The sequence below is a fragment of the Micromesistius poutassou genome (assembly GCF_964030765.1).
Source record: "Micromesistius poutassou genome assembly, chromosome: 5".
In the NCBI taxonomy this organism is placed as follows: domain Eukaryota; kingdom Metazoa; phylum Chordata; class Actinopteri; order Gadiformes; family Gadidae; genus Micromesistius; species Micromesistius poutassou.
In genome coordinates, this window is record NC_140275.1 from 3,543,271 (window position 1) to 3,562,091 (window position 18,821).

General features: G+C 47.8%; 1 protein-coding gene and 1 pseudogene across 2 annotated transcripts in view; one reads left to right on the forward strand and one right to left on the reverse strand.

Moving 5' to 3' along the window:
• Window positions 1–7,249: 7,249 nt before the first annotated feature.
• Window positions 7,250–18,821, reverse strand: part of LOC311343958 (uncharacterized protein) — a gene marked incomplete at its 3' end in the record, with an annotated part of 37,642 nt that continues 26,070 nt past the window's right edge. Inside the window, exons 2-4 of the mRNA XM_084468913.1 lie at window positions 10,748–10,841; window positions 10,370–10,495; window positions 7,250–7,272 (exon numbers count right to left, since the gene is read on the reverse strand). Of these exons, the coding sequence (XP_084325039.1) occupies window positions 7,250–7,272; window positions 10,370–10,495; window positions 10,748–10,841 (243 nt within the window). The remainder of the gene's footprint in view (window positions 7,273–10,369; window positions 10,496–10,747; window positions 10,842–18,821) is intronic.
• LOC311342722 (E3 ubiquitin-protein ligase TRIM47-like) lies at window positions 16,585–17,964 on the forward strand (annotated as a pseudogene). The gene is made up of 2 exons (XR_014684129.1): window positions 16,585–16,669; window positions 16,778–17,964. The product of XR_014684129.1 is annotated as an E3 ubiquitin-protein ligase TRIM47-like (transcript).

Below are 18,821 nucleotides of genomic sequence, written 5' to 3' on the forward strand. Positions count from 1 at the left end.
TCCTCTCCTCCCCACTCCCCTCTCCTCCCCTCTCATCCCCCCTCTCTCCACTGCTCTCCTCCCCATCCTCTCTCTTTACATTTTTCGTCACATTCCCTTGTCTCTGTATCTGTCACATTTTCCTCTAAAGCACATGAGGGCTCTGGGTATAATGTGACTCGTGGACAGAATATGAGCCATGTGCTGCTGTGTCTTCAGCGTTCCTCCAAACCCCCAGTCGGTCGCACTGGTTGGCTCGCACAAGGTTCAACATACATTTCCATCGCCTCTGCTCACGTCTCTGCTTCAGAACAGAGAGAGAGAGAGAGAGAGAGAGAGAGAGAGAGAGAGAGAGAGAGAGAGAGGCATAATGAGGGAGAGAGATCGTGGTTAGCTAAAATCGGTGTCGTCAAAGCAAGTTATCCCCCAGGCTCAGCAGAGACGGAGCCGTAGCCCCCTCTGTTATGTGTGTTATGTTGTGTTCCGTTGCGTTGCGTTGTGCTGTGCTGTCCCGTGCAGATTACCTCCATGCCCGATGCACAGGACACGTAACTGTCTGCTCATCTTGCCCTCTTCTAACTCACTATGCACCATACACACACAGACCCGCAGATACGCTCACACACGGCGAACCCAGATGGAGACACACACGTAGGTTGATCCCAGATGAACGCACACGTGTGATGTGAGCGGGGACGTATGGACGACAGAGCGGCTGTCAGCGGGCCAGAAGGAATCGGTCCCCCATGGCTGTGATCTGCAGACTCACACTACAGCAGCAGCAGCAGCAGCAGCAGCAGCAGATAGTGTGATCAGCACAACGCCCCTCTCTCACACAGACAGACCGGGTCACAGAGGTGTCTGTCATTACACTCATCATCATCAGGCTCTCATGTAATAACTCTGATATCGTTGATCATACATAGGAGGAGATACACTCATGTGTCTCTCTCTTTGATGATTAAAATCACGGTGAACATGATGATCATCATCATTCATAATGAATGCATTAGGCCTGCCTTTGAGGTTTCTAGGCTTAGTCATTGCATGGCTCCGTCAAACATAAACTCTTTAGATTATAATTCCTACAAATGTTGATCCGTCCTACAATACCAGTGGAAAAATAAAGTGATTTATTTTATTGTTAAACGATGATATATTTAAAAAACAACATTAGTTGTAACGTGTTCCTATCGCCTCTGTTCTGAGAGTCATCCTATAGATGTATAGAAGTGTGATTCAATCTTTAATAAAGTTACCCCACGCTGGGAGGCTGTTCGTGTATCTTTAAATAGCGAGCTGCAAGGTGCTGACTAACGACTTCTCCCTCCCCGCTATATAAGAGTCCAGCAGAGTCCTGCTGCATCACACATCCTCAGCTCAGCCAGCATGAGCTTCATGGACCACCACGCCTACTACGGGCCGGCCGCCTTCCGCAAGGTCCGACCGGTCTCCATGACTCCCTCCTCCGGGGGCTACCAGTCCCAGAGGCGCCGGACCCTCACCTACAGCCAGGCCTCGGAGCACCAGGATGCCTCGTACGGCGGGGACGTAAGGAGGAACGAGAAAGAGATCCTGCAGACTCTGAACGACCGGTTCGCCGGCTACATCGACAAGGTGCGCCACCTGGAGCTCCACAACCGGAACCTTGAGGCGGAGGCGGCGGCGCTGCGCCAGAGCCAGGCGGGGCGTGCGGCCGTCGGGGAGCACTACGAGAGCGAGCTGCTGGATCTGCGGGACCGCCTGCAGCGGCTGTCCGGGGAGAAGGCGGGAGCGCTGCTGGAGCAGGAGCACCTGGAGGAGGACATCCAGAGCTTGCGACAGAGGATCGAGGAAGAGGCGCGCAAACGCGAGGAGATGGAGGCCGCGGCCCGTGCCATGAACAAGTACGTGGACGACTGCGGGCTCTCGCGCTCCGATCTGGAGAAGAAGCTTCGCACGCTGGAGGAGGAGGTGGACTTCGTGAGGAGGAACCACGAAGAGGAGGTGGCCGAGCTGCTCGCGCAGATCCAGGGCTCGCAGGTGAACTTTGAGGTGCGCGACTCCGTGAAGGCGGACGTCACGAGCGCACTGCGGGAGATCCGCTCGCAGCTGGACCGCCAGGCGAGCCAGAGCGCCGCGCACACCGAGGACTGGTTCAAAGGTGAGAGGGACACTCAGAGTGAAACATCTTTATTGTAAATGTTATACATTGAATTATGTTCCCAACAGTAACCCCTGCTGAAGTGGATAATTAACCCCAAAACCGTTATCTGATTACAATCCATGCGTAACGCACTGCTAATCGGTTTGACTAGTTAAAGAGTTCGTCTTAACTTATTCAAAAGCAATAGTCTGCAGAAAGCCGTAGGTCCCGCAGGAGCCCTTTATGTGCTCACTGTCAGAGGTGGATGCGTTTTAACGCGTCTGGAAATGATGCACTGCAGGTTTGAGAAACAGCCAGGTAGAAAATATACTCAGTTGGTGGACTGTGGTCAATGCAGGTGAATCGTTGATCGTTTAGTGTTGTAGTTTCAATTCAATGGTTAATCACAGTTCCAGCCTCAAAGGGCTGAACAGGCTGTATATTTATGACACCCCCCTCCCTCCAAGCCCCCCAGAGGGAAAGAAAAAACTCCCTTAATTATCAAGGAAGAGATCGTGAGAGGGAACGCAGAGTGGGGGGTCCCTCCTTCCAGGGACGGTGAGGGGGGGCGATGGGTGCCATAATCGACACACATACAAGCAAACCTTTTAAACAATTTAGTTAGTAAAAAATAAATTGACAAGGTGTCTATGGTGAAGGGGTTTAGTGTGGGTGAGGTTCTCCATGGTGTTGGGGTTTAGTGTGGGTGTGAGGTTCTGCACTGCAGATGAATCCTCGTTTTAGAGGTGTGATGACCCGGCCAGTTTACCCTCACACATCCAAGACCTCCTGTGTGTTCAGGCTGTTTCAGCAGGACATGCAGAAAGCACACAGTGGGTGAGATATTCAGTGAGTCAGCACCAGAGCCACACCTTCTCTGAAACAGCTTGAGGATGAATATCATCCTTTTCCCTCGTTTGTACTGACTAATACCCCAGGACCCTACAGACACCGTCCTTGCTGAATGATTGAGTGGGCTCCCTCGCCCTTGGGCGGTCGCAGTGACAGGTGGAGGTGAATCACGCCGTGACGGTGGGACCTTGCTGATGACCTCAGAGGCGTGACGGACTGCAGCGGCGAGGCTGTTGTCACGGAGGCTGTTGGCAGAGACAGGGCGCTGAGTCAGACTGAGGAGCAGACTGAGGCTGTCAAGGTCACCGAGGCCCTGAGAGTGCGACCTCAGTGGACGGAGAGCAGCTCACATATCCGTTGAGGAAGATGCCGGACAGCTCGGGACAGGATTGTGGTGCATGACGTCATCACCAGGCTCTCCTGAAAGCTTCGCTGGACATTTGGAGGCTTAGATTTGCCGGACTTCTAAGGATTTAGATATTTATTTACAAAATGGTTTCAAGCGTTTGTGTGGTAAATCCTCAAAGTGAAAGACGGACGTTAATGTTCTGCATGTGTTGGTCATTCCTCCGTGAGCGAGGTCTTCACCCTTAACGAGTTGTTAATGTGGTTTTAACCCTGCCCCCGTGTTGTTAACGTGTCGTTCCGTCTGGTCTGCGGTTCTGCAGTGCATATGGACCGCCTGTCGGACGCCGCCAGGACCAACCAGGACGCCATCCGCGGCTCCCAGGAGGAGATCTCAGAGTACCGCCGTCAGCTGCAGAGCCGCACCATCGAGCTGGAGACCCTGAGGGGAACCAAGGACTCCCTGGAACGCCAGCGCATGGAGAGCGAGGACCGACACCACGGAGACCTCAGCTCCCTGCAGGCACGGCCTTCTCCACCCACCGTAGTCCCACTCATCCCACCGTAGTCCCACTCCTTCAGAGGAATGGATCATACATGTTTACATGCATGAGTTCAGAGTTCACCTATAGACTCTGCATAGCCACCCCTCAAGTAGTTAGGATCTTGTAACATCTTATCCTAGCTATCTTTGTTGCATATGGGGAATAGGTTAACCTAGTGATTGTCAGTGCTTCCTTACCGTACAGCCTTACTGTACTGACAGCGATATATCGTTTCTCCTTCTTCTGAAAAATGTACTTATTTTAAGTTGCTTTGGATGAATGCATCTGCTAAATTAGTCTGGTAAATGCCCTAAATGTAAATGTAAATGAGTCTCATTGAGGCCAAGCTCCACCCACAGACCTGTCAAGCAGCATCGCACTCGTACTGCTGAATGTCTCCAAGCAGCAGCCGACTGAGATTGATCGTGTGTCTTTGTGCGTCTCCGCCCTCAGGAGACCATCCACCAGCTGGATGGCGAGCTGAAGAGCACCAAGTGGGAGATGTCCAACCAGCTGAAGGAATACCAGGAGCTGCTCAATGTCAAGATGGCTTTGGACATTGAGATCGGCGCCTACAGGTAAGGTATCCGGTCGCCATGCCCATGACCGTGATGTATCGTAACGCATGTGCTGCCACGCCCAACCCTCCTGATGGGTGTGCTGATCGCCGAGGTCCTGCTGTGTGTCCCAACAGGAAGCTCCTGGAGGGAGAGGAGCAGCGCTTTGTCACCGGGGGAAGCCTCTACTCCTACATCGACAGCCAGCTCTCCAGCCACCTGAAACTGAAGGGAGAGGAGATCTCAGACACCGTCATCGTGGAGGAGCAGACCGACGAGACACAGGTGACGGAGGTGACCAAGGACGCTGATGACGAGGAAGAGGAGAAGGAAGAGGAAGAAGAGGAGAAGGAAGAGGAAGAAGAGGAGAAGGAAGAGGAAGAAGAGGAGAAGGAAGAGGAAGACGGCGAGGAGACCAAAGAAGAAGAAGCAGAGGTAGAAGCTGAGGACGAGAAGGAGGAAGATGCTGAGGAGGAAACTGCAGAGGAGAAGGAAGACGAGAAGGAAGAGGAGGAAGAAGAAGCTAAAGAGGATGAGGACAAGAGCAAGACTCCAGCCAAGTCTCCTCAGCCTCAAACCCCAGCCGCCAGCACACCACAATCCAAGTCCCCAGAGTCTAAATCCCCCGCTAGCAGGTCTCCGGTGTCCAAGTCCCCACGCAGCAAGTCCCCGGAAAACAAGTCCCCTCCCCCCTCGTCCCCACTCCCCAAGACCCCAGAACCCAATCCCAAAGAGACCCCCAAAGAAGAGAAGAAAGACGAGCAGCCTGAGCCTGTGGAACAGGAGGAGGAGCCTACACCTGTGAAAGAGGAGAAGAAGGAGGAGCCTACACCTGTGAAGGAAGAACCTACACCTGTGAAAGAGGAGAAGAAGGAGGAGCCTACACCTGTGAAGGAAGAGCCTACACCTGTGAAGGAAGAGCCTACACCTGTGAAAGAGGAGAAGAAGGTGGAGCCTACACCTGTGAAGGAAGAGCCTACACCTGTGAAAGAGGAGAAGAAAGAGGAGAAGAAGGAGGAGCCTACACCTGAGAAAGAGGAGAAGAAGGAAGAGCCTACACCTGTGAAAGAGGAGAAGGAGGAGGAGCCTACACCTGTGAAGGTGGAGCCTACACCTGTGAAAGAGGAGAAGAAGGTGGAGCCTACACCCAAGGAGAAGGAACCTGAACCCAAGCCAGAGAAGGCAGAGACCAATAGCCCCAAGCCAGAGAAGGCAGAGACCAATAGCCCCAAACCAGCTCCTGCTGCTGTGGAAACCAAGCCGGCGGAGGTCCAGCCCGCCCCAGCGGCCAAACCAGAACCAACCCCTGCTAAGGAGGAGGCCACAGCCGCCGCCCCCAAAGCAGAGGAGAAGAGCGTCCCTAAAGCCGAGCCCGAGAAGGTAGAGCCCAAGAAGGAGGAGCAGAAGCCAGCGGAGAAGACGGAGGACAAGAAGGAGTCCGTTGTGGTGAAGGCCGAGGAGAAGACAGAGAAGCCAGCCAGCACAGAGACCAAGGAGACCAAGGAGGTGAAGAAGTAAGATATCCGGAGCGTGACCATTTCATGGCTCCAGGCGAGGAGTAAGTGATGATGCCAAAGAACTGACAGGGCGGGCGTGACGGCGTGGAGGAGCAGGGGATTTTAGACACTTAAGCTGCGAGTGTCCAACATATAGCAGGTCAAAGGTATGTTAGCAATAGTGACTCTTAGCTTATAACCCAGTATGGCCATTACATACCCCAGACGCTTCCGACTGTCATGAATGCCGAGGAGAACGCAAATCTACTACAACCAATGAGGTTGTTGGGGCAGCATTAGCTCGGGGTAGAGCGGGTTGGCTGGTAACCGCAAGGTTGCTGGTTCGACCCCCGGCTCCTCCTAGCTGAGTGTCGAGGTGTCCCTGAGCAAGGCACCTAACCCTAACTGCTCCCGATGAGCTGGCTGTCACCTTGCATGGCTGACGCCGCTGTCGGTGTGTGAATGTGTGTATGAATGGGTGAATGTCAGGCAATATTGTAAAGCGCTTTGGGTGGCCACTGGTTACAAAAAATGCGCTATATAAATGCAGTCCATTTACCATTTACCACTGTTACCAGGCCGGCCTTGCAGTGGTGGGAGGCAGTGCGACCGATGTTGGGAAAGGCAGTTACATGTGTTTATTCAATGTAACAAGATGTCCGTCAGGAGGCAAAAAAAAACAAATGAATAAACAAAAAATTCAAACCAAAAATTCTCCATGATTAACTAAAATTGAAAAGAACTTCAATAATCGCAACTCAAAGAAAATAACAGTCCTCCGCTTTGGCACTACTTTAGCCCTTGGCTGGTCCAGGAGCCAGGTGTTGCCACCAGCTCACCTTAGACCCTTCTACCGCCCCAACGTGATTTGGACCTGAATATAACATACCCGGCCTGACCCACACCACCTTTAATTCAATTAAACCTACCAGTACCCATTTCGATTTACCTAACCCCACACCTAGTTACACACATTACTCCAAACATGTTTGTCTAAAGACCATCCTTATACGCCACTTTTCTGACCTCTTAAATATTCCCCAAGTCCCCCAAAACACCCCTCTTCTCCCACACACTCGATCTCGCCCGTATGACGTCACACCCACAACGCACAAATGTTCTTCCGGACTTTACGTCGGGTCCTCCCGCAGCCACCGGCACCCGGAAGCCCGCACAACCGCAACGTAAGTGTTTTAACCCCTTGTCTTTGTTCTTGAGAAGTTTGTACCGTGTCCCCTGACCGGCTTCCTCATAATGTATTTTGTGTTTGTGTGTTGCAGGTGGCGTCATGAAAGCGTTGGAGTGTTATGTTTGTGTGTGCCAATAAAAGGGTGCTTTTGAATCGCGGTGTCAGTTCTGTTTGTATCCACTGCCTGTGGTAACGGGCAGCCGCACCGTTACAGAGGTCAAAGGTCCAACTTGTCCACTACTCTTTAGTGTTGCAGTGATGTCACGGTCTTGTAACGCGTGTACGAAGCAGCACTCGTGTAAACCTTTTGCCTGAAGAAGACCCAACTGAAGACCACCTAACTTTTAAATTAATAAACATATATGGGAGCTTAAGCAGTATTGCGGACATTCGATTTCTTTCACTCTATATTACTTCATTCGTCCTGCACCTGGCCAGAAGTTGGGGATGTGCACACAGCTACTATTTAGGACGTTAGATGTTCCAAGCAGCAGCAGGCTCCTCTGCGTGTTGACGAGGGACAGGTGTGTGTCTCACCGTGTCGGCGAGGCAGCGGCCTGAGAGGTCTTGTGCGTGGGCCAGGAGGTCTCGTGGGGCCGGGAGGGAGAGGGCCCTCTGGAGCTTACAGAGCCTCAGAAGGCCGTCCGTCGTTCAGCCATTCTGCCCCTGAGCGGATGGACACACAGTTCAACAACATTAGCTTTGTTTTAAAAATAGATTTTCATAGGTCTATTTTGCTCCCCAGGAAAGGTTTGAGTGTAAAGGCCCATTCACACCCTACGGTAAATGCAGATACGGACTTCACCGTCTTCACCTGCTTTGGCAATGCAAATGTATATTTTTCACGCCAATAAAACTTTTTTGAATTTAAATTTTGAGCAGAGAATCTGCAGGTTGGTGAGGGGTGCCACATGCCACCGCCGCGTACACTTAATGACACAGAGCAAAATCATCTCAGATACCATGTTTGCGATTGTCGATGCCGGTCATTTTATACACGACAGTCACTGCCCTCTAGAGGTTGTTTTGCGTAACATCCATAACAACGCTGAAACTGGACGGAGGTATGAAGGGTAGTCCCGGAGACAACGTTTAGTACGGACGGACGAATTCCGTCCGGATCCGGAGGTATGAGGCGGCCTTAAGAGGGCAGCGCTGAGCCACAGCCGATCTCACACTGCCCAAAATATAACTCTGGAAATAGAGTCTGGTGTGTTTGTTGTTGATTTTAGAAGCGCTTTGACATGAGATGAAGACAGTTACTTCACTCCCACCGACACAAAAGTACATGAAAATAGCTTTCACTTTGTCTTTCTGATTGCTTTGGCTAAACTGATTGTTCAGCCTCACTTGTAATGACTTCGTCTGACAAAATTGACATCTAAACTGCCATAGAACGCTTGATTTTGTAAGAATCAAGTGAGCCCAAGAGCTTAGGGGGAAAGTACAGCGGGTCGTTATTAACCTTCATTCATTCTGATTCATCTCGATCATTCTGATTAATTGACAATGACTTTACTCTTTAATCATTTTAGCATACATTTTAAATCCAAAACAACAAACTGACAGTGAATTCAATTCAATTGTATTTGCATAGCCCTTAATCACAGGTACAGCCTCAAAGGGCTTAACAGTTAATCATGTTCTTTGATTTTTCGAGCGCCTTCAACACCATCCAACCCCTCAGACTGGGAGACAAGCTGTTGCAGATGGGTGTGGATGCCCACCTGGTATCCTGGATTACTGATTACCTAACAGGGCGGCCACAGTTCGTCAGAATGAAGGACTGCCTCTCAGACACTGTGATTTGCAGCACTGGAGCACCACACGGAACTGTACTCTCCCCTGTCCTGTTCACCCTGTACACGTCTGACTTCTGCTACAACAGCGAGTCATGCCACATGCAGAAGTTTTCGGACGATACAGCAATTGTGGGGTGTATCAGGGATGGGCAGGAGGGGGAGTACAGGAGCCTGGTGGAGGACCGTGTGCAATGGCGCAAAATCAACCACCTACTACTTAACACTACTAAGACCAAGGAGATGGTGGTGGATTTCCGGAGGCCGAAGCGTGCTCTGCTACCTGTCTCCATTGAGGGAGTCAATGTGGAGGTGGTAAGCACGTATAAGTATCTGGGGGTACACCTGGACAAAACTGGACTGGTCATCCAACACCAACGCTATCTACAAGAAAGGACAGAGCCGGCTGTATTTCCTGAGGAGGCTGAAATCGTTCAATGTCTGCAACAAACTCCTGGGATGTTTTACCAGTCTGTGGTCGCCAGCGTCCTCTTCTATGCGGTTGTGTGCTGGGGAGGAAGCACTAAGAAGAGGGAAGCCGGGCGACTGGACAGGCTGGTAAGGAAAGCCGGCTCTGTTTTGGGAGCTGAACTGGAGAGCATCTCTTCAGTAGCAGGAAAAAGAACTCTGAGCAAACTTCTCACCATCATGGACAATGAAAATCATCCACTTTGCAACACCATCATCTAGCAGAAGAGCCTGATCAGCCGGAGACTACGAGCACTGACAGGCAGAACTGATATTCTGAATAAATCATTTGTTCCCAGGGCCATTCAACTTCATAATCTGTCAATTAAAGGTAAAGAGATAGACTTCTCTGCATAATATCCATCCTATGTATCACATCATCACTGTCCTGTTCCTAAATGTCTACTGGCTATGTTAGCCCTATGTTAGCCCTCATGCTCTGCCTCTCCCTCCCTCCAAAACAGCCTGGACTAAATTCACTTATTTTTTTTATTACTTGTTATTGTTTTTTTTTTTTTATTCCAATGTCTACACTTTATTTCCCATATTTATTTATCTATTGTTGTATATCTTCAATCCATCTCTGCGCTGCCGTCTTTTAATAGGTCCATTTAACTACTCTAGTTAGCCCATATTTAATATTTAATTTTTAATATCTAATTCTGGTCTCCTAACTCATACTTATACTCATACATACTCATAGTATCTTTCTCTTAGTATCTTTAACATTATTGTCTTAGTGTCTAGTGTATAGTATAGTATAGTATAGTATCTTTATTTTTTTGCAATCCTGCTTGCTGTATGTGTATGTTATGTGTGATGTAACTAAGCTACTTGGACCCTGAATTTCCCCTAGGGATAAATAAATTTTGTATCTATCTATCTATTTATGAACCTTAGCTCCTTGTCAGTGAGGAGCAGGTAGGGGCATCTTGCTTGAGGATGCCCACAGAGAGACTTTGGGCATGGGAACACACATCACCACTAGTGTATTACACTAAAACCTGCATTCACCTCTCTCCAGGCCCTCTGTGAGCAGCGACTGGGCCTGGGCCGGCTGGAACTGAGCGATGGAGAACACACACGCGTTGTACAGCACTGTCAGCTCCAGCTGAGCCCGCTCCAAGGAGGCCGGGACCCCTGCAGACCGAGGGGAGAGGACTTAGGAACTGAGGGGGCAGAGGGGAGAGGACTTAGGAACTGAGGGGGCCGAGGGGAGACGACTTAGGAACTGAGGGGTTAGAGGGGAGAGGACTAGGAACCGAGGGGAGAGGACTCAGGAACCGAGGGGACCGAGGGGAGAGGACCTAGGAACCCGGCCTGGAGAAACATGACTAGACCCAACACAGTAACGTCAGTGTCAGCCTCATCAGAACCACTCAGCATCAGTACCTTTGATTTTCATCAACAGTTTGTGGAACTCAGCAGTGTGCGGCGTCAGTCTGCTGGGGTCAGGGTCACGACTGAACGGGTGGACTCCATGACGCTGAACGAAACAAGAAACAATAAGAACATGTTTAATACAGAAATAGTACAGTTATAGCCTACAAGTTGGCTACAAGGAGTAATGTAGAATAGGTCCATGAAGCTCCATGAAGGTCCAGGACTCCATGGTGTCCGTGCTGTCAGGTCTGATCAGCTTTGATGACAGTGAGAGACATGAATGCATTGACTTTATATTAGGCCTGGGCGATATGTCTGAAAGACATATCACGATATAACTTGATCATATTGATCGATATCGATAACTATTGATCATTTTAATGACCTAAAGAAACTAGGAGTTACCATGCTGGATTTAAACACTTCTGTTAAACATTTAATATGACCTTCCACCATTCTTCATTGATAAATACTCCAATGTCGATAAAACGATGAAAAACACCCAAATATTGTAAATAAGGATGGAACCGTGTTTGTGTAACAAACCCAGCTGCTAGATTCAGTGGTCCAGTCTCTTATCGATATATATTGAACATGTTTTATATTGATCAAAAGTCTATCACGATACGATAATTGATTGTTTTATTACCCAGGCCTACTTTATATTGAATGATAATCATTCATCTGTGTTTCGTGATCACAGAGCAGAACGTCAATCAGTCCTCTTCATCTCAACATGTGTACTGGTGAGGAGAGAAGATCCACTAACATTACACACACCATACATGTTTATATTCTGAGAAACGCTCCGATCGAAAATGCATGGGTTAACATTTCGTTCTGCGCAGTACGAAAAAAGTCTTCTTTTTTTTTTGTTTTGACACATAAATAGCTAGAGGGTGCATTGTACTATCTACGCACACCCCTTCTATAGTCGAAGAAAATATCCCAATTGAAAGGCTATGGTTTGAATTTCGTTCTGTGTAATACGAAATAAGTCAGACAATCGTGCTTTGGGACACGATTCAATAGATTAACGTTCCTGCACATGTGCACGAAATGTTTTTGAGGAGGTCTGCTCTTAAAAGCAGGGAAATCAGTTGTATCCCAATACACTACATTTACCCTTTGATGCATTTGTGGTTTTGGCATAAACATAACTAGGGTGCATTGTACTATCTGCGCACACCCCTTCTGAAGCCTCTCTCTCCCCCCTCTCTCGCTTTCTCTCTCGTTTCGTTCTGTGGAGCACGAAAAATACGTTTCAGTCTTTGAGGAGGTCTTCTGCAAAATCGGATATATTGACACACACACACACACACACACACATATATATATATATATATATATATATATATATATATATATATATATATATATATATATATATATATATATATATATATATAGCCTATATATAACTAGAGGGAGCACTGTACTGTCTGCGATCACGTACCCCTTCTGAAGCCAGTTTCAGTTTTTGAAGAGGTCTGCTTAAAAAATCGGAAATATTGACATATAGGCCTACTGTATATAACTAGAGGGTGCACTGTACTGTCTGCACAAACAAACTCTCTCTCTCTCGTCTGAAAAACGCTGCCATTCAAAAGTATTCATTAGTTTACATTTCGTTCTGTGTAGCACGAAAAAATCGGAGAAACGCTGTCATTCAGAATGCATTGGTTTACATTTCGTTCTGTGGAGCACGTTCGTTTCAGTTTTTGAGGAGGTCTGCTTAAAAAATCGGAAATATTAACATATATATAACTAGAGGGTGCACTGTACTGTCTGCACACACATACTCTCTCTCTCTCGTCTGAAAAACGCTGCCATTCAAAATGCATTGGTTTACATTTCGTTCTGTGTAGCACGAAAAAAGTCAGACAATCGTGCTCTGGGACACGATTCAATAGATTAACGTTCGTGCGCATGAGCACGAAATCGCGTGATACCGGGTTGGTTTAGGAGTGGCCAGAGAGTCCATCAAGAGAAAAGGTCTGATCATAGTGACCCCTAAGATGGGTTACTGGACTCTTTACTTCAACAAGGATGGGTTGGTGTTTAATGATGACCCCGATGTCCATCTCCCTCTGAGAGCTGAGCTCCAGAAGGTGGGGGTGTTTGTTGATTATGATGAGGGTCTGGTCTTCTTCTATGATGTTGAAGCCAGGGTTCATATCTACTCTGCTACTGGCTGCACCTTTACTGAGCTTCTCTATCCATTCCTCGGTCCAGGTTTACATAATAGAGGTAGAAACTCTTCCCCCCTGATCATCTCACCTGTCAATCAAACACACTAGGACCTTTGTTTGATAATTAAATAATCAAACAACCAAAACAGCTAATGTTGTTTCCTGAATTAGAATATCTACCATGGGAGATCTGAGAGAACTGCTTTAATGTTGTACTGCTGTCATTTAACAAAGATAATTTCATTAGGAAAATAACCCTTTCTAACTTAAAATATTGCCCATTATAAATTATCAGATTCCACTATATTCTTCATGTGTGTTTTTCAGTTTTTTCTTTTTGGTTTATTGCTATAATATAATTACTATAATATTGCAAATGGTCGCAGACATAACTTGTGTGCGGGATAATACGGTTGTTGAAAATTACTTTTCATATTTAAATAAAATGTTATGTTTCGATTTGTGTACCATACTATTTTTTTTTCATGAAATATTTGAAGAACTTTAAATTAGGCAGCCCAGATTTTAAAGAACACACACACACACACACACACCAATAAAGGACATCACACTAACATCTGGCCCAAGGTAGGACGAACATTCTCTCTCTCTCTCTCTCTCTCTCTCACTGTGCCTCCTTTCCTCTCCTCTCACCCATCTTCTCTCTCTCTCTTCCCCTCACTCTCTCCTCTTCGCTCTTTATCCCCCTCTCTCCCCCTCTCCCCCTACCTCTCCTACAGTGTAGTGTCATCAATGTATGTTTCTATGGTAACAGCATTGGGCCTGTGTCTTCCATCCATGCGGTGAAGTAAAGTTCACTCTCTCTCTTGCTTCCCTTTTCTCCTGGTCCACCGTATCTTTCTCTTTATCTTTCCTTGTCTCTCTGTGTAGTCTTTCTCTATCTCTAATTATCTTTCTGTATCTCTCCTCCTCTTTGCTAATCGCTAATCTCTCCTCCCTCCCTCTCCACCTTTCTTAATCTCTTTATCTCCATCTTTATTTATCTTCATCTCTTTCTCGACTATTAAGTTATCTTTATTGGCATAGATGATGAAACACTGTTGGCAAACCATTTGACAAACACAACAAAACAACAAATAGTTACAAATACCTTAATAATCATGTAAATGAACACCACTGACAATGAATCCATTACATAGCAAATTAGTTGGTTCAATGAATTCTTGATGTGTATGATTTAATAAAGTATTGACCTCTTAGTTCCTTGCGTCTCATACATTGCATTAGGAAGTGGTCTTCTGTCTCCCTCTCCTGGGGACAGAATGGACACAGCCTGGCTTCTCTGGGTAGCCAGGTCTGCCTGTGACGGCCTTGCTCTATGGCCAGGCTGTGTCCACTGAGCCTGGACGATGGCAGGGATCTCCTCAGCCTTCTATCACTGATAGTTGAAAGATATTCTGCCCCTGTGTGTGTGTGTGTCTCTCTCTCTCTATTTATCTCTCACTCGCTCTCTCACATATTGTGTGCATCCCATACGCTCTCTTTTATCTTTCCTGGTCTCTCTCTATGTCACACTGGTCTTTCTCTCCATCTGTCTTTCTGTATCACTCTCTGGTCATCTTTCTGTGTCTATTTCGTCATCATTGTTAATCTCTTCCTCACGATGGGAGGTAGAAAATGAGAGAAGAGTGAGAGCACTCTTCTCTCATTCTCTCCCTTTCTGAATCTCTTTCCCTATATCTTTTTTATCTCTTTCTCTCTCTCTCACTCTCTGTCCCTCTCTCTCTCAGACTCTCTCTGTCCCCCTCTCTCTCTCTCTGTGGAAGCAGGATATATTTAGTCAGACAAAAATGAAGAGTGACACAGAAAACATCACCAGTCCCACTTGAGATGTGTTTCAAAACATGAGAAAAGTCCATGACACCAAAACAACAGCAAAGTGCATGATGCCAGTAAGTCAACACCAAAGACAGTGGAGTGAGTGTGGACCATCACAGATGAAGGTGCGGCGAGTGGCGCACGTCACTGGTTAAATGGGCACTGCTCAATGGTTTAGTGATGGCTTCAGGTTGAAAGCATCGTGTAGTGGGGCCCTAGCTTTAGACGGGGCCCCACACTGAGGTAACTGGACAGAAAGAGACGGATTCAAACTCTAAACCCTGTTTCACTCTGTGTTGCTTTTATTAATTTGTTTGTTTGTTTAGGCGTCCCCACCGTGACAACGCTGAGCATCAGCGGCGCCAGGAACTCGCTGCCCAGGGTGGCGTCTGCCACCGCCATGGGCTGGTTCATCAGCACGTGCCACGCCGGCCTTCGTCTTCTCCGCGCTCATCGAGCTCGCCGCCGTCGACCACCCGACCAAGCGGAGCTGGGCCCGGGGCAGCAGGGAAGCACCGGAGGCCCAGCAGCACCCAAAGGTGCAAATACTCCCATCATCCGTCACCATGACGACCTGCTATTGAGACATTAAGCAGACGCTTTTAGAGAAAAATAACTTTGTTGATTCAGTTAAAAACTGAAAAAAGAAGGTTTACACTGACATGTGATTACGTATTCATTAGTATCTGTGGATAGCTGTCGTTATTCTAGGGTTTAGGGATTATTACTTCCTCTCTCTTATCTCCTCCTCCTCTTTCCACCTCCTCTCTCTCCCTACCCATCCTTTCTCCTCCCCTTCCTCACCCTACCCCTCCCGTCCCTCAACACCTCCACTCACACCCTTCATCCTCTTTTTCCTCTCCTCCCCTTCATACCTATTCCTCCTCCCCCTCTCCTCTCTCATCCCCCACCTCCTCCACCTCCTCCGCCTCCTCCTACTCCTCCTCCTCTAACTCCTCCTTTTCCTCTCTCATTCTCATCCTCCTCCTCCTCTACCTCCTCCTCCTCCTCAGAAGCGGGCCCCCATGGTGCTCTCCAAGAAGCCCAACAACGTGTGCTCGGACTGAGTCAACTACACCCTCACCCGACACCAGTCCTCCACCCTCTCCACCTTCCTCCTCCTACACGCACGCACGCACACACGCACGCACAGTGGTTTGCTCCAACTTTAGCCCCTGAGCAGTGGGAACACAACTAATCTTTTTTATTTCACATTTTTTATTTATTCATCTTTTTTGCCTTTATAATGTCTGGACAGGTGTGTGTGTGTGTGTGTGTGTGTGTGTGTGTGTGTGTGTGTGTGTGTGTGTGTGTGTGTGTGTGTGTGTGTTACCAGCAGGGGCTGCACTAGTACTTCAAACGGGCAAAAGGAAATCCCCCACTGACCAGACTGTATCGCTGTCTGTTGCTCTCAGCTCTGCTGCTCGTGTGTGCACTGTAAGCGTGCACATCGGGGAAAGTTCCTACAGCAGCGTAGCGCCAATAAACAGCTCTCTGTCTGTTTCTGTTGAAACTCGGATCGGGTTGGATAAAAAGCATTCGGGAAGCACCGGACACCCGGGTCTCTAAACGCCGGTTAATCACCATTACAGTCGCAATTCCTCACAAAATCCCAACAATGTCTCTCGTTTTGCACCGGCTCTCTTAACTCAAGAAAGAAGAGAACACACATCAACGCATTTAAAATACCGACACAGTGCATGGATGAAGTGCACCCATGTGCGGAGCCAGGAGTTAGGGGAGGAGCTAAGTGGAGTATAGGAGAGGACGTCATCTTGACGAAACGAAACTTAAGGTTTATAGAAACCAAAGCATCCGACGTGTAGGCAGTTCGCTCGGTCAGGAGCGAAAGAAAACCCACTTCGGAGCAAATAGTCTGAGAGACAGAAACAACAACAAGGTGAGTAAAACAGCACAACTTTCAGAGAGGTTAAAACCACTTTTCCCGTTAGGGAATTAAAAAAATAATGGAATTGCTCGTAACATAAACCTTGTCGTCTGTGTCTAGGAATGGCCTCTGCTAACACTTCCTGGTCTGAAGAGAACTTTTCATGTTCCATCTGTCTGGATGTGTTCAGCAGCCCAGTTACCACACCATGTGGACACAACTTCTGCAGGACCTGTATTACTAAGTTCTGGGATGAACAAGTCAAGTACAAATGTCCTGTTTGCAACGAGCTTTTCCACACAAGACCTGATCTACGTGTCAATACCCTCTTATCAGAGCTGGCCGCTCAGTTTAGAACGTCCGTAGGCCTACGAGTAAAAGAGCAGCCTTGTGTTGAACCAGCAGAAGTGCCCTGTGACGTCTGTACTGGGACCCAGCTGAAGGCTGTGAAGTCCTGCCTAGAGTGTTTTACCTCTTACTGCCAAACCCACCTGGAGCCACATCAGAGAGTCGCAGGCCTGCAGAGACATCGGCTGGTCGAGCCTATGGACCGTCTGGAAGACAGGATTTGTACTAAACACAATCAGCTTCTGGAGCTCTTCTGCCAGACTGAACAGGTCTCTGTATGTCAGTTCTGCAAAGAAACAGACCACAAGTCCCATCCTGTTGTACCTCTAAATGAGGAATATGAAGTGAAGACGGCCCAGCTGGGGAAGATAGAGGCTGAAGTTCCGCAGATGATCCAGGAGAGAAAACTAAAGATTAAGGAGATCAAAGACACAGTAGACATGAGCAAGAAGGATGCAGACAGAGAGACAGCTGATGGTGGGCAGGTCTTCACTGCTCTAATAGGCTGTGTTGAAAAGTGCCGGGATGACTTCAACCAAACGGTTAAAGAGAAACTGAAATCCACAGAGAAACAAGCTGAAGACCTCATCAAAGAGCTGGAGCAGGAAATAGAAGATCTGACCAATAGAAGATCAGAGGTGGAGCAGCTCTCACACACTAAAGACCACCTCCACTTCCTCCAGGCCTTCATATCTCTGAAGAATCCTCCACCCACCAGGGACTGGACGACGGTGGAGGTCCGTCCTCCATCATACGTAGGGACCTTGAGGAGATCCCTGGATCAGCTGGAGGAGACACTGAACATGGAGATGAAGAAGCTGCATGGTGATGCTGAAATGAAGAGGGTCCAGCAGTATGAAGTAGATGTGACTCTGGATCCTGATACAGCTCATCCAAAGCTCATCCTCTCTGGGGATGGGAAACAAGTACATGATGGAGGTGTAGTGAAGAAACTCCCAGACAACCCTAAGAGATTTACACGGTATCCACGTGTTCTCACGAGGCAGAGCTTCTCCTCAGGGAGATTTTACTTTGAGGTCCAGGTTAAGGACAAGATTGCATGGTGTTTAGGAGTGGCCAGAGAGTCCATCGACAGAAACGGTCTGACCACGCGGACCCCTGAGAAGGGTTACTGGGTACTTGACATCTCCAGGAATGTGTTTTTATTTAATGATGACCCTGATGTCCGTCTCCCTCTGAGAGCTGAGCTCCGGAAGGTGGGGGTGTTTGTTGATTATGATGAGGGTCTGGTCTCCTTCTATGATGTGGAAGCCAGGGTTCATATCTACTCTGCTACTGGCTGCACCTTTAGTGAGCCTCTCTATCCACTCCTCGGTCCAGGTGTACGTGATGGAGGTAGAAACTCTGCCCCCCTGATTCTCTCACCTGTCAATTAAACTGACTAAGACACTGTTTGATATTAAAACAAACAACCATAACAACTAATGAGATTTCCTGAATAACAATCTGTGCTATGTTAGATCTGAGAGAACTGCATTAATGTCGTGCTATTTTCATTTACCAAAATAACCCTGACTATTATAAATATAGCCCGTTGTAAATGATTGTATTCCACTATATTCTTCAATGTGTGTTTTCTCCCCTTTTTTTTGTTTCTATAATATTGTAAATGGTTTCAGTTATGTATAACAACATTGGAGGATACCGTTTTTAACAATCATTTATTTTTCGGAATCATTTCAGAGCCAATTAAATAAGTTGCAGCGTGTTGGCCTGCTACTTTACTACTATTAAGTACTATTTATTACTACTCTTTGTAACTTTCGTTACTATGGGAGACCAGGGTGCTGAGCGC